Raw genomic sequence first — 22,952 nt, forward strand, 5'->3', positions numbered from 1 at the left:
GTCATTGTCAATAGAGGTGACAGCAAAGTATCATCTATTGGGCATTAGCATGTCGAGTACTAGTACGTTTAACTTACATCGAACACCATCTGTCGTTTATCCATACTCGTGTTGCTGTTTTTTCTGTATTGAAGACTGGTTAGATCAATTTCCCAAAATCATAATTTACCTGTAGCATAATTTCTATTCGCATTTTTTCCTATTCTTAATTTACACCAGACGCATTAATTCCTAGGTTAAATTTTTCTCATAATTAATACTTTCCAAGTCATTTTATTCGCATTATTTTTATGTCTTAGGCGATAATATTACCATGGTCCCACCTATTAATTTAGTGTGACGTCCATGAAAACATTACACTTTGGGGAAAAAAGTGTAGGTAGATTAGGTTCGTTAGGTAGCTTCAGATGCCCGAAGGGCAAATCGCCCAGAAATAGGAGCCCCGCGAAGCGGGGCTCCGTCTAGCTAAGTTGTACACTAAATGTTTTTTGAAAAGAAAGTGGGGTGGGGTAATCGATTTTTTGATTATAGAATAAACGCCGTAAGAAATATTTGTGAGTGGCCAAATTGTCTAATGGGAAAATATGCGAATGGAAAAATCATGTTAGGAATTAATGCGTCTAGTGTAAATTAAGATTAGGAAAAAATGCGAATAGAAATTATGCTACAGGTAAATTATGATTTTGGGAAAATGATCAAACCAGTCGTGTGCAATAAAGAATATTTGCATTTGTATTGTATTGTGAGTTGTGACTCATACTCATACAATTTGAACAGCTTCGGAGATGTTAACCAGTTTGTATGTGTTATGTGCATAGTCTATGGTCTGTATCTTTAGGTATTTAAATAAAAGTAAACAAAGTCTACCCTCAAATGGCTCCTTAAGCCAGTTGAGGGTAGATCAAAACATTACGTCAGGTCGTTCAGTGACAGGATCCAGGCGGTTTTGTATTTGGTTGGTTAGCCAATATTTTTTTTTAATTTAGATTAAATTTGTAATTTTGGGGCAAAGTAAGCACATTTTACGGTAGGTATGGGATGGTATGGGAAAAAAACATCATCCTCATACCTATTATCAGTACTGCCGCCGTAAAATCTTACTGAGATAATCGCCTAGATAGTAAAGTGGAAACCTCTTTAAATGCAAATCAACGTAGGTATACTACATAGATGTTCCATTTTAAAGATTACAATTATTCATACATACTTCTATGGCTGTAAGCGAAACGGTTCGACGTGTTTTTATCATAATTTCGTAATATTTACTTATATATTTTTGTTAAGTCGTGCATTTTTTGGGAAATTAGTGTTGTTTAAAATGATTAAAGTGCTCGACGGTGCAGTATTTCGGCAATATATGGTGGTTTTTGCAAGTAAGTGGTGACGTGAAAATTGTTAGGTAACATGGTGGGACACATTTTCAGTTAAATAAGAAGCATTCTGGCAAAATAAAGTGAAAATAATAATAATGATTTAAAAATATAATAACTTCAAGGATTTATTTTATTTATTCTTCATTTGATTTCTTACATTAAATTAGAGTTTAGTATGGTTTAGATTATCTATTGTTATTATTTATAAATGAAATACATAACAAACGAAATATAACAACAAAATATTTTAAGAGATAAAATGTGCTGTTATTTTGGTAAAGGAAAAGTCAATGCAATGTCAAGACCATTTTTGAAACAATTACTATTGGGACAGCTGCCTACGTATACAGATGTTTGCAAATAGCAAGTAGGTATAGATAAGTAAAATGTGAGTGGGATTATACTCGTAAAGATTAGTGAGATAACTCGTGCTGAGGAGCAACATGTCTGCGTTTATTTCTATGATCACTTTTGGCACGTTCACAATCAATCAATCAATCAAATCAAAGCATTTATTTTCAGGCTACTAAGGCCCATAGATACATACCTTACAAACTAACATATATATATACAATAATAAAAAACTTAAATACTAAAAAATCATTTTCAATGATGTAACTAAGTTCGTTACTTAAGGGGCCCACTGATTAACAGTCCGCTGGACGGTATCGGCCTGTCAGTTGTTCGGAAGTGTCAAAATTTTGTTCTAACTGACAGGCCGATACCGTCCGGCGGACTGCTAATCAGTGGGCCCCTTTAGGGCCACTTGCACCATCCCATTAACCCGGGGTTAACCGGTTAAACCTGGTTACCAGTACAATTTGTCCTGGGTTAACGGTTTAACCGGTCAACCCCGGGTTAGTGTATTTTTGGTTTTAGATAATAAACGCACGAGGCATCCAGTTCGCGCCCTGAGATTTAGTAGAGCGTATCCATGAATCTATAGTTAAACGGCCTCCTAGCCTAGTCGGTAGTGACCCTGCCTACGAAGCAGGAGATCCCGGGTTCGAATCCTGGTAAGGGCATTTATTCGTGTGTTCATCACAAATATTTGTTCCTGAGTTGTGGGTGTTTTCTATGTATATAAGTATTTATAATTATATGTGTACCTATATTATATATATCGTCGTCTAGTACCCACAACACATGGCTTATTGACCTTACTGTGGGACTAGGTCGATCTGTGTAAAATTGTCCTATAATATTTACTTATTTATTTATTTATAGTTGCCTGATTAAATAATTCTAAATATTTCATTATAATTTTAACTCCCAGTAAACCTGAACTTCCTCGGCTACGGTCTTGGCTTGAACTGGCCGTCTCCCGTGTTGGTGAAGCTAGCTGATCCCACGGAGACCATACTTCCAAGGCCCCTGGATCCAACAGAAGCATCTTGGATTGTTTCTATATACTTCCTTTTAGGAGCAGCTGGTGAGTACGAACGCAAAAAAGGCCAAGCTGGTTTGGCACGTTACATATTTGTGAGGTTATCTATGAAAAGGGACCTTATTGTCGATTGCGCTTACGCCATTATTAACGATGCTTCGATGTAAATACAATGACGCGCGACGCTGTGCCGCGTAAGCGCCATAGACAATAGGGACCTTATTTCATAGATAATGTCCCATTTTATCATTTCAGGCTACTTCGTTGCGTTTACTTTGGTAGACGTTATAGGGCGTAAGAAATGCGTCCTTCTATCCAGCGTCATCAAGTTGGTGTCAGCTCTCCTGTTTCTGTTCGGGAATGACGTGTGGATCCTTATGCTGGGCAGGGCCGTCATTGGCACGGCGGATGGCATCTTACTGGGTGTTATACCGGTTTACGCTTCAGAAGTTGCCAGTGTAAGTATTTATGGCCGTAAAAATATACTTTCAGAAATAGAGAAAACCCAGACCGGCATATGAAACAGACGCAGGGAATAAATCAGGAACAAAATAATGAAAATGGGAGAAAGTCATATTTTACCACGACCGAAAAGAAAAAAAATAAGCAACAAAACCAGGAGAAATCAAAGAATGACCTTACTAAATTAATACCGCGCAGGTTCCGTCGCGTCGAAAAAAACTTTATCCATACCTAACTTGTTACCTGCCTGTTGTTATCTGGTTCTATTTTTTCGTTAAAATTTCTTTGTAGTTTTACATGTAGGTACCTATGTAAAATGTATAATTATTGGTGCGATAGAGAATATTTAAATAAATAATAAATAAATAATAATAAATAAATAAATATTATAGGACATTTTTACACAAATTGACTAAGCCCCACGGTAAGCTCAATAATGCTTGTGTTGTGGGTACTCAGACAACGATATACCTATATAATATATAAATACTTAAATACATAGAAAACATCCATGACTCAGGAACAAATATCTGTATCATCATACAAATAAATGCCCTTACCAGGATTCGAACCCGGGACCATCAGCTTCATAGGCAGCCCATACAACCATTTCCAGTCGCCGTTACGACGCGGTGTTGACACATCTTGTGTCGACACCGTCTGTTTCGGTCACAATTCCAGTCGCAGAGTCGTCGCCGTGTCGACACAGTTACCAGAAATGGGGAAGGGTCGACACATGACACAAAGTGACATAAAGTGTGGTCGCCGTGTGCACACATTGTTTCGGGTTTGCGACTACTTTATGCCAAAATCATTCGTTCATTCGTTCATTTTGTTCCTGTCAAATGGAAACTGTCAGATGGAAAAATACTTAAATAAAATTAAGTGACATTAATACGCCATCTCTTAAACGGATTACAAGACGTAATTATATATTGTTTGCATTTATATTAGAATAGGACTTAAATTATTATGGGGAATTAAACTGCTCGAGTGATTTGATAAACTAAGTGTAATATAATCAACGCGCCACCACATTGTTTTAGTTTAGCCGGAAATGAAATTGTTTACTTCTCAGTGCCTGTGTTCATAACTATATTATTTGAAGCATTTTTAGTACTTCGATGCGTATACTATACTTAAATAACAGAAATAACGCTTTACATACTACGAAACTTGTTAATTATGATGTATAAATATGGTTTAAGGCTGAGAAATATTGCAGTCACAAAGTAGTTGCAATGTTTCGACTTTATGTCGACTCTGTGTTGACACATGACACGCGCTGTCAAAAGTAATAACAAAGTTACTGGTATGTTACTGGATTTGCAAAATGGCTCGTTGTGTTGATTTGTTTTCAGATATTCTCAAAGTGTAAAAATGCCGTGGTCAGAGATGGGCATTAATCGATTAACTGTTTATTCGACTAATTAATGGAATAAAAAAAGTTAATTTTCTAATTTTAATCGCGATTAGTTTAGTCGACCTAACATAGATTGAAATTGAATTAATCTGAATATTAATCGAATAAATTATCGATTAAATCTCGATTGAAGGTTGACAGGGGGCCATTTTTGTACGTAAAAATAATAGAAATGTCTTGCATGCAGATGGTAGCAAAACACTTTGTCATAAAAGTCGAGATGGGTGTCGATATATAGGTTTTAGGGAGTGCCGATTTCGAAAATAATGACCATTTTGGAATCCGAAATGGCGGCCATGCACTGTGTCATAAAAGTCGTCATAGATGTCGTTTTATACGTTTTAGGGGGCTCCAATTTTGAAAATGATGACCATTTTGGAATCCAAAATGGCGGCCATGCACTATGCCATAAAAGTCGTCATGGGTGTCGTTTTATAGGTTTTAGGGGGCGCAGATTTCGAAAATGATAACTATTTTGGATTCCACTTTTATGACAAAATACGTAGCCGCCATCTTGGATTATAAAATGATCATCGTTTTCGAATTCTGCACTCCCTAAAACCTATAAATCGACATCCGTGACGACGCAAGTTATCTTTATTTTCAGATCTAACAAATTGCTACAGAATACAAAGGACAAAAAAGAAGCGAGGAGGTAATGAAACAAGCAAAAATACAGATGATTCCTCGACGCAATTGGGTGATTCTTAAATTGTGTCCAGATTTTTTTTGTCATAAAAGTTTTTATTTTTCACATATTACTCTCACAAGTTCCGTGACATTTCGACCTTGTAATTTTTTAAGTAAATGTTTTTGTTTATCTATGAGGATCTCACTAGAATAGTATAATCAAGGTATGTTTATATTTGATGAATGAAATAGTAACGCAAAAAAAAAATATATTTGTGTCTTATATAAGACTTTTATTTTACCTTTTCCTTCTACACAAGTTTGGCCAAGTAATAAGAATTTAGGGCTCTCAATTTTATTTTGACTTCTACAACAGTAAAGCTACGAGGCCATGTTTGGTATCGTTTTCGTATAAATTCGCAGTACCAAATTTAGTTAAGGTATCACATTGACACCATTCCGAAGTAAAAACATATAAACTTATTAAAATACTTTCTTTTAAACTCCTCTTCACGCTTAAACTGCTGAACAGTTTTAATTTAAATTTGGTACACATATATTTTGAGTCCCGAGACAGGATATAATAAGTTATCTCAAAAATCATCCTTTAAAGGTGTGAAATGAGGTGTAGGGGAGAATTCAGAATTGACTTCTTGAAGTTAATACTGTTTAAGTTTAGGTTTGAAGTCATGTTTTTTCATCATTTTTAACTAAATCAAAGATGTAGACCATCCCAAATTTCATATAAATCGGTTCAGCGGTTATTGATTTCCCGTACAAATTTCCACGCCACTTTTCACACCTTCAAAAGATGATTTTGGTTATAAGATCTATCCTATGTCCTGTTCCGGGACGCAAACTATTTCTATACCAAATTTCAACGAAATCGGTTCAGCGGTTAAGCGTCAAGAAGAGTTTCAAAAAAACCGGCCAAGTGCGAGTCGGACTCGCGTATTAAGGGTTCCGTACATTAAGTCCGACTCGCGCTTGACTGCACATTTCTAATAGGTTTTCCTGTCATCTATAGGTAAAGAACTATTTTGTGTATTCAGACGGACATACATACAGACGCACGAGTGATCCTATATGGGTTCCGTTTTTTCCTTTTGAGGTACGGAACCCTAAAAAGATTTATTTTTATTTTGTGGAATGGTGTCAATGTGATATCTTAAAAAATGGATTCAGCACCCCAGATAAAATTGAGAGCCCTAAATAAACTTTTAAGAACGGATATCTCAAAAACTATTCAACATATCGAAAAAATTGATTAAATAAACTTGTAACAAATTAAATTAACTTTCATTTTGTATAAGTGGCCATGTCGCTGAGATGCATAGTTTCCGAGATATAATCGAAAAACGGGAAAATGGGACCTTCAAAGCCCACTCTCTCCCCCCCGCTCAAGGGCTACGGCCGGGGACTTTTGATATGTTCACCTCCTAACTTGTCAAACCGAGTTACGGAGTCAAAAATTGTGTTCCGAGCATTTCCCTCTACAACTTTTGGAGCATTCGTTGCCTGACCTAAGTAGCTTAAAATTGCATTTCTTTAAAAACTTTTCTGTAAAAGGTTGACGGGTGTTGGGTGTTTATATGGTTTCGGTCGATTATTATCATTTGCATTGCCCATGATGACTTACTAGAATTACGAGCACACGAGACACTAATAGTAGTTTGACAAACCTTGGTTTTCAAGAGGTATTTTATATTGACATTTGCTGTCACAAATTTGCTGTCAGATTTAGTCGCAAACCGCACGCAAAGTGCACACAAATGTGTCGACACCTTGTTACGGAAAAGTGTAGACACGGCGACGACACTTTGTTTCGAAACAATTCTAGACACATTGTGTGGACTCTGTTACGACACATCTGACATTTAGTTACCACTTTGTGATTCTGCGACTGGAATGGTTATATGGGAGGGTCACTATAAGGCCAGACCGGTCGTCAAAGTTTACTTACTTACTTGTTTTTTTTTACAGAAAGAAGTCCGCGGAGCCCTCGGCACGCTGCTGCAGATCTTTTCCTCCATAGGCACAGTGATCATGCTGAGCGTTGGACCGTTTATCTCCTACTTTCAACTGAATCTCATGCTGACGATGCTCGTGTTGGCTACCAGCATTCCTACACTTTTCTTACCTGATAGCCCTAACTTCTTGTTTTCTAAAGGTACTTTTTTCAACTCTAGCCGCCTAGAGGTCTATAAAAAGGCCTCCCGTTCCATTCTAATTTGAATCTTTATTTTGACAAATCAAAATTGTATTTGAATTGGCAAGTTATGATGTCTGGGCGGCTAGAAGTTTTTTTTTCTAGTCTGTTTTTTTACTATAATGTTAACACAATCCCACATAATTTTACTTTGTAATACTACATTAAGTACATTAATAATTTAATAATTCGTATCGTAAATATGCATTACGCAAATGCATTAGTGGCGGATATTAGGTATTAACCGTAAAAATCATTTGTTACTAATTCTGTGACCATTCTTTATCTTCCATCTATTGAATATAAACAATTGTATTATTTTGTGATAGTAGGTATTTTAATTTATTCTGAAAGAAAGAAACACCTGGTCACGCACGTAATGGTGGTCCCAAACTGTCTGTTTTATAACATTTTATAACAGCCATTGCATTTTATTGCTAGGTACATAATAATATTATAGCAAAAAAATATATTCTGTCATTGTTCTCCTACAATAATAAATCTTCTTTTCAAAAAAAACATGGTATAAACTTAATTAAGAAGTGTGATTCTTTACATGTTAAAACTCAATTATGTTTCAAAATTGATAAGAAAAAGGCATTTTACATAAAATATATAAGTACACAGTGGTACTACTAAACGAAATTAATAAGTTAAATAACTAGCTTAAATCTAGAATAGGCCCTTGAGGCATAATTGTACTACGGATGCTTCCTCGTTGTATCGCAATGCTCATAATAAATAATCTTTCAAAATATATAGACAACTTTGCATTCAAATGTATTATATTTTTAACTTTATTTTATAGTTGGACCCGAAGCCACCAAAAATGTCCTCATTTTCCTGCGAGGCTCTGAGCACCGAGCTGACGAAGAAATAAAAGAATATACCGCAAACAGAACTGACGAGAAAGTCAGTCTACGGATAATTTTCCGTAATAAACTGTTCCAGAAAAGTCTTGCGATGGCCTCATTTATTCTTATCATGGTTTTGTTGATAGGATACAATTCTGTAACGTCGTATCTTCAAACTATTTTGGTTGCGACGCAGACGAACGTAAGGTCGGAGGTGGCGTCGGGGATTATTGGTGCCATTAATGTTGTAGCCAGTCTCTCGACTCTGATGACTACTGATAGGTTTGGAAGGAAGCCTATTTTGGTGTCAACTTTATTTGGAATGACTGTTGGGATGGTAAGTTCTGCTATCAGTGATGCAAATTAATTAAAAATTGCTTTTAGGCTTGCATCATAAGAAAAACAAAATTCTTTTCGTTTGTCTTGTTTTTTGTCCCCAAAAAATGTGACGGAGTGGAGCTTTTTGCATGGGGTAAAATTAAGTTTTGAATGTTTCTCAAGAATTATAATCTACAGCAGTCACCTTTTTAGGGTTCCGTACCCAAAGGGTAAAACGGGACCCTATTACTAAGACTTCGCTGTCCGTCCGTCCGTCCGTCCGTCCGTCCGTCCGTCCGTCCGTCTGTCACCAGGCTGTATCTCACGAACCGTGATAGCTAGACAGTTGAAATTTTCACAGATGATGTATTTCTGTTGCCGCTATAACAACAAATACTAAAAACAGAATAAAATTAAGATTTAAATGGGGCTCCCATACAACAAACGTGATTTTTGACCAAAGTTAAGCAACGTCGGGAGTGGTCAGTACTTGGATGGGTGACCGTTTTTTTTTTGCTTTTTTTTTTCGTTTTTTTTTGCATTATGGTACGGAACCCTTCGTGCGCGAGTCCGACTCGCACTTGCCCGGTTTTTTTATTTATTTGGTAAAAGACAAAAATAGAAGCGTGGCAGAGTGGTCAGAAACAGCACTAGATAGCTTTTGTAGACGAGGGATCCTCTCTCGCATAGGGCTATACAACCATGAACCACCCATGAACGCATGTGTCGTTACCAGGATGCTTCTTAAAAAATAAAAAGGCCTGTTATATATATGTATTGTAATTACTTATATCAATTTTTCTTTCAGGTTGGCCTTGGAACCTTTTTCAAGCTTACACGAGATGAAACTGAAATTTCTGGCTTCTTAAACTTCCTGCCACTCTTGTCGCTACTTGTGATAGTTTTCTGCTACAGTGCAGGTAATTATAAAATATATTAATCATTGGGAGTTAATTATTATATCGCGAGATAATTTATTTATAATTGTACATAGGTTGAATAGGCTAAGCCAAGCCAAAGAAATAACCAAAGAAAGAAAAAAAATATGGCCAAGGAAATGAGAAAGAAAGAAAGAAAATACATTTATTTAACGTATTTAACGCCACAACATATTACATATGGAAAAGAAGACATACTTACAGACATAAAAAAACATTGGACGCTAAAATAGGATCCCCCTCAGCATAATGCCGCGGCAATCCGTGGCCCTGCTTTTCAATGGGGATCTGACTTAAAACTATTAGTTAGTGGCGAGACTTACGCCATCGACACACAAAAAAAAGTCTTGAAAATAGATGTCAAACTTGAATGAACTTTTAACACCCAATTTCATTATTCACCAAGAGTTAGGTTAGGATAGTATTACAAAGGCACGTAAAAAAAATTGAAGTGATACAATACCCAACAGCACATTGAAAAGACAAAGGCATAACCATTTCATAATTATTTTTTTTATCTACTTCAATATTTCAAAAGGTCCTCAATTTGGTTGCATGTTCCAGGCACGGCCTCCCTCCTCTGGCTACTCATAGCGGAGCTCTTCGACGACCGTTCCAGAGGTATCGGTGTAGCGTCCACACTCCTCTTGGGAACCGTCCCATCTTTCCTCACCGTCCGATATTTCACAGCTATCATAGACGCTATCGGACCAACGGCGACTTTCTGGACCTCTGCTGGGCTTTGCGTCATACTAGCAGTGTTTGTGGCATTTAAATTGCCTGAGACTAAAGGGAAGAGCTTTACGGAAATACAACATGACTTGGGAAATAAGGAAAAAATTACAGCTTCTCGGATTTGATGATTTCAAGAAATTTGACAGATAAAAAGCTACATCAATATTATATAAAACACAACTTATTTATTCTTAGGGCTGATCTGATGTAGAATTGCTTTGCTACGGGCAGATTTAAGGTAAGCTATTGGAGAATGCATGAGCAGGCCCTTATCCAGCAGTGGGTGATGATGATGATGATTCCTACCTACCTAAATGACTCAAGAGACGTAAATAAGTATAAGTAGGTACCTACTTATTGCGTAGTTATCATAACAAATACTAGGTATATTTGCTATAATAATCTATTCGAGTCTTGCTTGTTAATCCATACTAATATTATAAAGGCGAAAGTGTATCTGTCTGTCTGTTTCTGTTACCTCTTCACGCTTAAGCTGCTGAACCGATTTAGTTGAAATTGTTTAGATATAGTTTGAGTCCCGGGGAAAGACAGGTTAGTTTTTATGCCGGAAATCATCCCTGAAGAGAGTGCAAAGGGGTGAAGGGGGTGGAATTGAAAGAGTTAATGAATTGCCTGATAATTGAAGTAAGCACCCAACTAGCAAAATAGTCGTATAAGAATTGATTTACTCGGCCTGTAATCGTATAACAGCCGAGTTACGGTTGTTGAAGCACCAATATATCGTATAATAGCGGTTAACTCGACTATTTAGCAATTTTCGCTAATTAGTGCTATAATCATGTCGTATAAACGTTTATAGCACTATCTTTTAGCACTTTTATTCCACCTTTTAATAAATGCTGAGTTAGCGCTACTAAATCACTTTTATTCAGCATAATTGTTCTATTAAAATCATATAACAGCTATAGATTAGCTAATTGTCTGAATAAGGCGCTTTAATACAACTTTTACTCAACTCTCTTCTCTGTTGCTATAAAAGCCTATTAAAAGCAATCAAATAACCATTTGGCAACAATGCTACTGTAACAGCGCGCTTATATCATAATTCGGGTAATGGGGTTCAAACCGCTGTTATAGGAGCTGAAGTGTATTTACAGGTTTTATTCAAAATGTATTCAGCTTAGAGTACTTTTAAAGAGTTTTGAACTACATTAACAGCACAAGTCAGCCATGTCGACGTTTCAATATAGTCCGGTGGCCAACTGCATGAAACCCTACCTGACAAAAAAATAGAATAATCCTACTCTGTAGGGGTAGCTGACTTTTAGTAGCATCAACTGTTCTTGGTCGGCCGCGGCTTAATTTGGAAAATTTTGCGCTAATGGCAAAATAGTGGCACAAAAATTCATAAAAAAAAAACCCATCGTATAATAGAATGAAACTTGCATGGTAGGATAGCTGCCTTTGAGGACAGCAAAACAAAACTGGTCAGCTACATCCTGTGTTGGCAGGTTCTTGTGTCCGACCGAATTTGTGGTACCACGTGACAGCTACAATTTACCTCATCGAAAAATAGAATCAAAACAACTGATTGTAATACCTACATTAAATTTGTTGACATATGTCTTGGTCGGCCTCACCTTAGCCTGACAGCGTTTTCAGTCCGTCCGCATTAAAAAAAAAGTCAATGGCAGCTATCCTACCATACAAGTGACATTCTTTTTTTCGATGAGGTAAATTGTAGCTCACTTGGTACCACAAATTCGGTCGGACACAGGAACCTGCCAACACAGGATGTAGCTGACCACTTTTGTTTTTTTGATGAATATTTACCACCACTTTTTTGCCATTTGCGCAAAATTTGCCAAGTTAAGCCACGGCCGACCAAGAGCAGTTGAAGCTGCTAAAAGTCAGCTACCCCTACAGAGTAGGATTTTTCAATTTTTTTATCAGGTAGGGTTTCATGCAGTCGGCCATCGGACTATAAATCCATAAACATGGCGACATCATGTGCTATAAGTGTAGCAGTAAACGCAGTTACTCGACTTATAGTCGAATTAATGAGATATAACAGAAACTAGATCGTGTAAGCAAATTTTTACTTATTTTTATTAATATTTTTTTATTGAAATTTAAGAAAATAGGCGGCCCATGAATATATATGAACCAGTGCCTTTGGTTTTATCAATAAAGTATTTTTCGCGCTGGGTTTTACTGTATTACGTGTACTTACAGACAGTAAAAACTTATGTACACAATCACGGTAAAAATAAATGTCATGGATGACAGCAGTAAAAAATACTTAAGTACCTTTTTGTTTTATTAGACACGCGAAGACGATTAGGCCTCAAACTTAATCAAATAATTGAAATATAATCGCTTACCTGAGATCGTTTTTAGCACATATTAGTTGAATAAAAGCATTTACTGCACTCTTACACATTTAAAATGCCGAGTAAAAGCAATCCGGCTACCTTTACGAAACATTTTTGCTGAGAAAAAGCAGTGCGGCTGCTTTTATAGAACACTTTTACTGAGTAATAGTAAATTGCTAATGTTTATAGAACAAATAGTCGAGTAAAAGCACTATCGTTACTATTAAAACACTAGAAGTGCTTTTATCCACGTTTACTCAACTCTTACAGCATCGATTTGCTTCTTATACAGCGCTTACTCGATTTTTATAACACTTTTAGTCTGTATAAGTGCGCCTTTTCGCGTTGAGTAAACGCTTACAGGACTTTTACTCGACTGTTTTTACACCGTTTATAGCACCAAAAAGCGAAAATAAAAACGTGCTCTCAGCTTTTATAGCACATAGATTTGCTAGTTGGGCAATGCGCGAATTGAATGATTGCATTAGCATTATCCAGGCGCTATACCTACTTTAGCTGCTGTCACTAATTCCACGCAGACGAAGTCGCGGGCAAAAGCTAGTAGGAAATAATATTTATTAACTTTATGTTTACACCTTAAGCATAGATATTTGTAGGTAATAAAATCAATATAAGAGTGGTCTCTTATTCCCTAGTTTTATTCTGTGTTTTTAAAACTTTGCGGTGTTCAATAAATACTAGAGTTAGACCAAGAAAAGTCTGCAACGATTTTGATAGCACACGCAGTGCAAGTGTCATTTATACATCCTAATGTCATAGAAGTTTGACGTTTAGAATAACACTTGTACTGCGTATGTTATTAAAATTGTTGCAGACTTTTCTTGGTCTAACTCTACTAACTCTACTTTCTTAATAGTTCACGCTTTTGACGGAAAATTTGAACTTTATCGGAAGGCATTTAAATGAAGACTTTAGCAGATACTTTTTAACATGAACTGATATGTATCACTATTTGGAAATTGATTAGGTATATGTATGGTCGTAAACACTTTTGGCTAGTGTCCGACCGAAACATGTTTTTTTGCCGAAACCGAAACCGAAACCGAATGTTCGGCTTTGGCTCTAGTTTCGGCCGAAACCGAAACCGAAACCGAACCTTTTGTAGATTTGTTAAAATAGTTGAAGAAATGTATAAAACCGCTTTTACACACATATTATGGGGCTGTCAACACCCAATGTCCTTGAAATTGATGTTACTTAAGCAGTTTTTTAAGAAAATTACTAGAGTCAGACCAAGATAATTCTGCAACGATTTTGATAACACACGCAGTGCAAGTGTTATTTTAAACGTCAAAACTTCTATGAAATTATGACGTATAAATAACATTTACGTCACCAGGCCCGTAAGTGGGATTTTCTTCCCACGGGATGGGAAGAAAATCTCACTTCCTGGCCAAGGCAAGACGTAAAACTTTATACAAACCACGGGCGGTAATTCGTAAAGCCCCAGATCGCATATTTATGGCCCTCACCTTCGGTTCTGGCCACAAACACCTGCGATCTGGAGCATTTACGAATTTACCTCCCTAGGTATGTAATGTACTATTGCACTAGTTGCACTGCTATCAAAATAATTCGTTTAACTCTATTCATTCACCAGTCAAGCTAACATGTAGATATAGGGTCAACTAAAAAACCAACCATAAACGCGAGCGCAGCGAGCGCGAAATTTTTTGTTCACAAATATCGCAAGGCCGGGTACCGATCTTTAACTGGGCCTAATAGTCCGAAGTTCCCCGTAGGCCCAATAGTCCGAAGTGAGGCGAACTTTCATGCGAAGTCAAAGTCGTGCTTCAGGCTTCAGGATAAGTAGTTGAGCACAGACTCCAACCAATGTCCATTGTATTAAAAAGCGAGACCGCAGGCCGAGCATGGCGCAGCGAGGCTGAATGCTAAGCTGATGTAGAGGACATGTGGGACACAAACCAATAGTAAATTGAGGTAAAAAGTGAGGCTAAGGTCGAGCATTCGTATGATAAACTGTACTGGGGACACTTTTAAGAGTTTTTTCTTCGTTTTAATCAATTGTCAACTGTTCAGCCTCGCTAAATGTAAACTATTCAGAAAATCAACTTTGCGTAGTTGACCGTAGCCTTTAGCCTCGCTTAAAATTTGCCATTAGAGGTATGTAGGAAAATGACTGAATAAGTGAATGAATAAGAGCGAAAAAGACATCGTTCGACTCGGGCCGACCTGATACTGTGGGCCCCGACATGCTTAATCCGGCCCTGCTTAAAATTACCATTAAACGGTTCTAATGTCTTTATTTTTTTGACTTATGTATCTGAAATTTAAATCACAATGTGTAAATATTTATACCTAAACCGTTAACGAGTAATATTACACAAATAATCCACGTTTATTTTTATTACAATAGTTTTTTTATTATTTCCTTAAGTGCTGGTGGCCTAGCGGTAAGAGCGTGCGACTTTCAATCCGAAAGTCGCAGGTACAAACCCCGGCTCGGACCAATGAGTTTTTCGGAACTTATATACGAAATATCATTTGATATTTACTATTTGCTTTTCGGCAGTAAGAATAAAATGTCATCTTTTTTTTAATTTGTGCTAAATCAATATAATTTTCAATTAAATGGACAAATTCTAAATATGTAATTATAATATAAGAACAAGAATTGACTTAAACAATAATTTTAGAACACTTTAAATTTAAAACTATACTTAAATGCATGCTAGTTGGAAAAAATATTATAATGTAATAAGTAAAATAACTACAACTAAATAATGCATGTTATGTATGAATTTGGAATAATAAAGGCTTTTTTATTTTTATTTTATTTTATTATTTGCTTTTCGGTGAAGGAAAAACATCGTGAGGAAGCCGGACTAGTCCCGATAAGGCCTAGTTTACTCTCTGGGTTAGAATATCAGTCTGATGGCAGTCGCTTTCGTAAAAACTAGTGCCTACGCCAATTCTTGGGATTAGTTGTCAATTGGACCCGAGGCTCCCATTCCCATTGCCACGGCTCGGCAAAAATTCCGGTATCACGCGAGGAAGATGATGAGTTTTCTTATTATTCTCTTGCCCAGGGCCCAGTAACATGCGACAGTGCGATCTCATTCACTCCGATACAATTAGACAGTGTGCGCGTTATAGGTATTGACAGCCTCTTAAGACTGCGTCGATCGTCCAGTAACGCCCTCATTAGTGGAATTGTATTTTATAATAAACCAATTAATTTCTGTACCTATACAATACATGAATCAGTATATGTAGGTATTAATATTGTTGTCCTACTTATTCCCCAACTTTTGGTCTTTGTCCGAAGTACCATTTCGTAAGTTTCGGCCCGGCCGAAAGGTTCGGCCGGTTTTTGGCCGAAACCGAAACTCCAGCCGAAACATGATTTTTTGGCCGAAACTGGCCGAAACCGAAACCGAAACCGAACCTTCGGTCGGACACTACTTTTGGCGCGTAATTCTATCCGATATTATTGATGCAGTCTGTACCTACCTAATACTGACAATAAGTTTTTCATGTCGGAAAAAGTTTTATACGAATGCTTAATGTGTTTCCCGATTCTTTTCTGATATGAAACTTCCGATCAAGGCCAAGGCCTTAGATCAATCAAGCTTATCTTCACTTGCCTGCTCTTTTTACAATGTTGTGCCCTTATTAAAACATTAGTAGGTTATTTAGAACTGAACTGTTTCGTTCGTCTCTTATTTCTGTTACTGGGTCAGAAACAACTCAGTTAAGTCAGGGTGTTAGGTGGGCCAAGTTAGAGTTAGACCAAGATAAGTTTGCAATGATTTTGATAGCATACGCAGTGCAAGTGTTATTTATTCGTGTAATTTAATACCGACTTGGTAGTCTGTGCGAAAAGAAAAGAGTCGTGGAATGTGTTGGGCCCCATACATTTCACGACTCGACTCTTTCTGCACAGACTTTACCAAGTCGATGCTAAATATACGTTGTCAGAACAAGGAATCTTATTTCTACGATTGGCTGGTTAGATATATAGACAAATTAGACATGTGCTAGAATCTATGAATTTAAATACCTCCGACTCTTTACGCACAGACTCTACCAAGTCGGTGCAAATATATTATATGTTGTCACAACAAGGAGTCTTATTTCTATGACTGGCTGGACAGACATGTGCTAGAATCTATGAATTTAAACATCCTCTGTAGCACATGCCACTTTGACATACCTACATCAAGACAATCAAAATCAATAGAAAGTAAAATTCATAATGACTTTGTAAAATCCAAATAAAATGTTATTTATGGAACTTTAACCTCCAAAAAGCAATGCTTTTCAAAAAGCATGTGTTTGTGTAGCTGCTTCCCAAACTGGTGTCTATACAGAATAAGAATCATCAACAAATTCCTAGGACTATTCGGATTACATTGTAACTGTGTGACTCCGGCCTGCCTGGCAACCAGAGTGCAATAATTAACTGCGTGACTCCGGCCTGCCTGGCAACCAGAGTTCAATAATGGTTGAAAACAAGGAAACTTCCGTCGCTAAGAACGTTCTTGATATATGCAAAGGATCCTGGGATTTCCTAAGAAGGCTGGCGCATAATATATGCATGTGTTCTTGCTTGCCAGGCCTCAAGTGCTTGTTTCGCTTCGAGGTAATAGACAATATACTTACCTTTCTTGGACTTATAGTCTGTATATTTAGGTATTTAAATAAAAGTAAACAAAATCCACCCTCAAATCCTCCAGTTGAGGGTAGATGAAAACATTACATGATCAAATAATGTAGGTTAAAGTCAAGTCGTTCAGTGACTGATCCAGGCGGTTTTGTAATTGGTCGGTTAACCAATAAATGTTATTTATTGGTTAACCGACCACCGACCGAGTGGTTAATTAGTGTTAACTACCCGAACATTTACAAATTGTTTGTTTACTTTTATTTTACTGTTACTGAAAGAAACAGTTTGTTTGTTGACTGTTGAAAGAAACGTCAAAATAACATTTAACAAAACATTTTGTTACCTAAGTCGCCTACCGGGCGAACCAGGTTTTGCCTCTCTGTCGCACTTGTAATTTCATAAGTAAGTGTGACAGGAGACAACACTTCGAACGTGATTCGCGGTAGACCCTTTATGTTACAACAACCAACAGGGGGCAGATTTTTGATTTCGACCGCTCGATTTCGTGTATTTCGTCCAATAATATCTCCAGTACCCGGCATTTAACTTCTACTAATAGAATTGAAAACGAGTCAATACCACTCGATTCCCAATTTCTATCGCTCGTATTTCAAAAGTTAGCATTTCGCTGTTTTCCACTGATTTTCGAGTGACGAAATCGAACGCTCGAAATTCAAAAATCGGCCCCCAGGTCTGTTTGTAACAACACAATTGGTTAAAGGATATTGATCAAAATGTAACTATTATTTGAGTCGCTTAACTTCGAACTCGGGTAAATCCATCTGGCAGATTATGCGATTTTGGTATTAAGAAAAGGTAATAGGGTAGATATTTGCTGAGAGGGTCGAATGGATTTACCCGAGTTTGAAGTTAAGCGACACATTTAAGTTCAGTTATGTTTTTAATTACTCCAATGAGTTTGGGTAATTATTTTCATTTCGGTGTATCATTTTTGGCGCTTGATTTTATTAAGTTTTAATATAAACTTATTTTATTTTAGGTAAAAGGGGACTCCCGTGATCTTCACGCGCAGCGGTGATACCGCTACGTGCCGCTACAATAAAGGTGATATCTACAGCACTTCTTCACGTTTTCATAAACATGTACATACGTAACTTAATGTCTCAAAATATTGTCTTGAATTCTGTACTTAAGTATAAATAACAAAGTCATTATGAAAAATAACCAGTTTCTTTATTGAACGACAATACTTATGTATTATGCAATAATATTTTGCATAACAAGGCACGCTAAGTATACGTAACATATTACGCTCTTTGTTTGGTTCTGCAAATAAGATTGTGTCAGATAGGTAACTTGAAATAATGCAATAGGTCTATTGGCTGAAAAAAAGAAACATTCATTCAGTCATTCAATGCTTCGAGCCTATGAATAGGGGGATTCTGTGCTGCCGTCTACAGTTCATGCACGCTCCCCATATAGTGCAGTATAATATCATTATTAACTTTAGAGCAAAATTGATAACCAACAGCTACAATTATTTTTATTTTATTTATTCAATTACAATTACAAGCTTACAGTAGTACCAAAGCGCCTATAATGCTAACAACAGTATTTAACAATACAATAATGTAACACTTAGATCTAAAGCATATTTAAATTTTAAATGAATCGATTACATAATGAGCGTATTTTACTAGTCAAAGTGTGCCAGCCATCGGCGAACACGTCGGCATCCTGGCTTAAAACGAGTTGGTTGAGCAGCGCTGGCGCACGAGCGCCAGGCGCGTTGCCGGCACGGCGCGTGCGAGGCTCCGTCGTCGGCGCCACGAACAGCGGCCTGGGCTTGGGCTGCCGCTCGACCGCACGATAGTCGTATCACGTGGCGCTCGCGCAAAGAAGATTCACGGTTCGTGCGCGGTATGTTTCAATTTTGTTGCAGGCGGCGAGTATAGGTATAATTTTATACCTAAATCTGACTTTTGTGAAGGAGTGAATTTTCTGTACGGTAGTACTATTAGTTATTCTGTGGTATTGCTCGGGCACAAAGAGACGGATACCTCCCAACGCCACAGGGTTGTCTATTTTCCCTCTTATCAGAAGGCTGTAGTGAACGGCAAGTTGCAGCTTGCGTCTAAAACTAAGGGTCTCACAACAATTGCTGCCCTCTTAACATTTTAAACTGACCTGAAACTCAGACCGCAAGTTTTTGCAATCAGTCGCCATTTTAGACTGCGACGGACGAAACTTTTACAGCGTTTGATTTTTCAATTTAAAAATGATTTTTGATGTGTCCGGGCTTGTGCGAGTTTTCGAGGTTCGTTACTGGAACTGTTTTTAGGATTCCGTACCCAAAGGGTAAAAACGGGACCCTATTACTAAGAATCCGCTGTCCGTCCGTCCGTCGTCTGTCTGTCACCAGTCTGTAACTCATGAACCGTGACAGCTAGAGTCAGACCGTGAAAAGTCTGCAGTGATTTTGATAGCCCACGCAGTGCAAGTGTCATTTTAAACGTCAAACTTCTATGAAATTATGACGTATAAATAACACTTACACTGCGTGGGCTATCAAATCCGCTGCAGACTTTTCTTGGTGCGACTCTAGACAGTTGGAATTTTCACAGATGTATAGATGGTCAAGCAAATCTTGTCAGTAGAAAAAGGCGCGAAATTCAAATTTTCTATGAGACGATATCCCTTCGCGCCTACATTTTTCAAATTTGCCGCCTTTTTCTACTGACAAGATCTGCTTGGCCAACTTTATTTCTGTTGCCGCTAACAACAAATACTAAAAATAAAATAAATTTACCGTTTTTTGCATAATGGTGCGCCAGTCCGACTCGCACTTGGCTGGTTTTTGGGTTAAAACTGGTAGGTGTTGAATGCAAAATTGCTATATGGTACAAATATCTGTGCAAGGGTGCTAAGCTAACAGTTTTGTTGATTCAAATCTGCCAAATACTTACGAAGCTAAGCTCTACCGTTTTACTGATAGCCTTAGTCACCTTAGTGTCACAATAATATAATATATTATACACGGTGGCTAAAAAGAAGACCTCCTGATTTCATCGGGAATGTTGCTATAGATCTGAACATTGTCGGCTCCAGAGGAAGAGGAAGACCGAAGATGAGATGGGCAGACACCATAGCAAAAGACATGAGGGCCTGCGACGTTTCAGTAGACGACACGTCCGATCGCGCGAAGTGGAGAGAAAAGACCAGAAAAGCAGACCCCACAATCAGATGGGAATAATAATGCTGAGGAGAGAGAGAGATACACGGTGGCTAAAAAATAACTGCATTCCCGTTGCCAGAGAGGTTTCGAGATTACGAGCCTCGATGCACATGTTTTCGTCTAGTGAGACCATTTTTTGAGGTTCTCGCGTTTGTTCAAAAATAATGTTTTAGTTTTAAAATTACTAATATTTAATGCTTATACTAATGTAATTTCATTTTATATGGTAATACCCTGCAATAACTAAATCCAAATACAAGAAATACCGTTTGTACTGAAAGAAAAAAAATAAAGGGCTATTACTAGGGAAAGCAACAGGGCTCTGCCAATTCTACTGACAATTTTGTTTCGAGCCCATGCATGCAGCAGTGCTGTAGGAGAGGACAATACGATTTGGACAACGTTTTTGAAAAGTACGTTTCTTCTGCAATAAAAGTCTCATGCAATTTTATTATACGATCAAAATAAACTACATTAAACATTACTATTATGGTTCCCATTACTGGGTCATTTTATGTTCATGTGTAAAATATATTAGAATAAACAAAATTGTTGCGTGGAACTAGACGAAATAATTTGCATTGGGGCTCGTATACTGAGCAACTTTTACTATGGGACCAACCCCGAAATCGCAAAAAAAATAACTCTCCCATAGAAAATGGACTAGCCAAAATACCTACATACCTATATGAAACAGGCAATTTTTTTTTCGTGTTTTCGGGGTGGGTCCTATAGTAAAAGTTGCTCAGTATAATCCCAAAACCTTCCTAGCCACGGGAATGCAGTTATATTTTTTAGCCATCCTGTATACCTAAGGGTAACTTGCCCTGCGTGGGCTATCAAACTCTCTGCAGACTTCTCTTGGTCTAACTCTAGAGTAAATAACTTTCTATCTTTTATGTTGAAGGTTAAATAACTCGTAAATAACTGAAAAGCTGAGCATTCTGCTTTATTAAATAAAGAAAGATTACTTACTTACTTAAGGCGACGGTAGCGGTGGGTAAAATATCAGATTCTGTCAATTTACCCCATTTCACACACAAGCGCACTTCACGCACACTACCTCACTTTACTGGGACAGGTCAGTGACCCATCATGTTTTTTTATGATTGGACTTTTAGTTTAGTATTGACCACTAGCCTCCTTTGAGGGTAAAAGCATTCCATTTAAAGATGAAAGAGAAACAATGCATTTAATCTTGCTTTCCTTGTCTGTTCATGTCACACGTGACGTACCTATTTAATTCATTTGATTGTTGACTGTTTTACTACCTAATATTGCTTTGTTGAGATACGCGTTTTGTACAATTAAAGCGAATAAAACAAGATGTCATTAAGTCAGATGTAAAATGTTATTTACTACTCTATACGGTTTTTCATAAGGTGCAAAATCCATTCAATAGGAATTTAAATAAATAAAGTTTCAGCAGGGTGGCGATTCCATTTTGGCGGATAAAGCGAAACAGAATAGTTCTATCGAACCTGCTTACAAATTTTCACGAGAATCAGTTGAGAAATGTGATCTGCAAAGGAGAACATACAAAAGCATTTTTGCCCAAGCTGAAACGGAGACCTTTGCTAACGCTCGGCCAATGATGGTTTAGGTACACCTATAAAAAAAATTTGTCCCTGCTGTAATTTTAATATCTTTATATTTCAACCGGTATAGTTTTACCTTCAAAAATAATCGGTATCGCTAAACAATAGCGGTACCGTACTACTTATACGTTCACGAAATCGGTATCTGCATAACTTGATTGTTAGTAAACTAACCTGGAAAATAATCTCAAAATCACCGAAACATTTATGTACAGTCACCTGCAATAATATGTTACGTCATTAGCGCCAACTTTGCCTCCAGGGAAACTTTGCCCAAAACGACAATTTTAAACAAATTCGTTAATGTAGAAAAATTGATAATAGTTATAGCCACCCTGCTGTTTTTAGTAGAAAATTGGTTATATTTCTGACAAAGTATATGCCAAACTTGTGCATAACTTGACTTGGGAATTTTGAGCGTGTTGTCTAATATAGGGTATATTTCGGCGGGCAAAAAATTGATAAATAATGAATACAAATAGAAAAAATTGAGAACCCTTTGACAAATATTTCGGGTTTCAGTTATAACACATGAAGCATAGATTATGTCTATTGAGATTTAAACTAAAAAGGCCTAAAGACACAAAAGTTTTAGCGGTGGGCAAAGTAATCCGGTAATTTGGCATCCATACCAACATTGCCCACCACCAAAAACGGATTAGGTTTGTCACTTTCATCTAATTTACCCTACTTCGCAAGTAAAAGAAGGTTATGTTTGTACACTAAAATAAGTTTATAAATATATACTGTATTTAATTTGTCTTATTATCCTTTATTTAGATGTTTTATCCCGTTAACGAATGAAAACACAACAAAAATCATATTTTTGGTCATTAAACTAT

General features: G+C 37.1%; 1 protein-coding gene and 1 long non-coding RNA gene across 2 annotated transcripts in view; both read left to right on the forward strand.

The window, feature by feature from the left end:
- The window catches only part of LOC134801327 (uncharacterized), a 31,077-nt gene extending 20,101 nt beyond the window's left edge, over positions 1 to 10,976 (forward strand). Inside the window, exons 8-15 of the mRNA XM_063773868.1 lie at positions 778 to 799; positions 1,223 to 1,373; positions 2,650 to 2,805; positions 3,016 to 3,218; positions 7,259 to 7,445; positions 8,293 to 8,675; positions 9,465 to 9,576; positions 10,159 to 10,976. Of these exons, the coding sequence (XP_063629938.1) occupies positions 778 to 799; positions 1,223 to 1,373; positions 2,650 to 2,805; positions 3,016 to 3,218; positions 7,259 to 7,445; positions 8,293 to 8,675; positions 9,465 to 9,576; positions 10,159 to 10,454 (1,510 nt within the window). The 3' untranslated portion in view covers positions 10,455 to 10,976. The remainder of the gene's footprint in view (positions 1 to 777; positions 800 to 1,222; positions 1,374 to 2,649; positions 2,806 to 3,015; positions 3,219 to 7,258; positions 7,446 to 8,292; positions 8,676 to 9,464; positions 9,577 to 10,158) is intronic.
- Positions 10,977 to 16,851: 5,875 nt separating this feature from the next.
- LOC134801311 (uncharacterized) lies at positions 16,852 to 18,364 on the forward strand. The gene is made up of 2 exons (XR_010145663.1): positions 16,852 to 17,292; positions 18,317 to 18,364. It is a non-coding gene; the product is annotated as an uncharacterized LOC134801311 (long non-coding RNA).
- Positions 18,365 to 22,952: the final 4,588 nt, after the last annotated feature.

The sequence above is a fragment of the Cydia splendana genome, chromosome 21 (genome assembly GCF_910591565.1).
Source record: "Cydia splendana chromosome 21, ilCydSple1.2, whole genome shotgun sequence".
NCBI classification, from domain to species: Eukaryota; Metazoa; Arthropoda; class Insecta; order Lepidoptera; family Tortricidae; genus Cydia; species Cydia splendana.